The sequence below is a fragment of the Penaeus monodon genome, chromosome 28 (assembly GCF_015228065.2).
Source record: "Penaeus monodon isolate SGIC_2016 chromosome 28, NSTDA_Pmon_1, whole genome shotgun sequence".
Lineage (NCBI taxonomy): Eukaryota > Metazoa > Arthropoda > Malacostraca > Decapoda > Penaeidae > Penaeus > Penaeus monodon.
Genome location: NC_051413.1, coordinates 18,362,225 through 18,362,481, shown reverse-complemented (window position 1 = coordinate 18,362,481; position 257 = coordinate 18,362,225). Strand labels below are relative to the sequence as shown.

At 33.5% G+C, this 257-nt stretch overlaps 1 protein-coding gene across 1 annotated transcript in view; it reads left to right on the top strand.

Moving 5' to 3' along the window:
• LOC119591408 (glycine-rich RNA-binding protein blt801-like) overlaps positions 1-186 on the top strand; it is a 13,827-nt gene extending 13,641 nt beyond the window's left edge. Inside the window, exon 5 of the mRNA XM_037940150.1 lies at positions 117-186. Within this exon, the coding sequence (XP_037796078.1) occupies positions 117-130 (14 nt within the window). The 3' untranslated portion in view covers positions 131-186. The remainder of the gene's footprint in view (positions 1-116) is intronic.
• Positions 187-257: the final 71 nt, after the last annotated feature.

Below are 257 nucleotides of genomic sequence, written 5' to 3'. Positions count from 1 at the left end.
GTTCGGACGTGGATCTGGAGGTAAAATATAGTACTACATATTGTCTTATTTTAAACTGTCAGTAATCCTTGTTACTGTATCTTTCAACTTACTAATGTGTCTCTTATCACTTTCAGGATATGGACGGTAATCCATGACTTCGCACCACCATCTTGGCCACAGAAGATAATAAAATTGTTATAAAAATACATGTTTACTCTTTTCCTAAGAAGAAACAAAAAGGAATCTTAAAATATGCCGCAATTTCTCTATCTGAT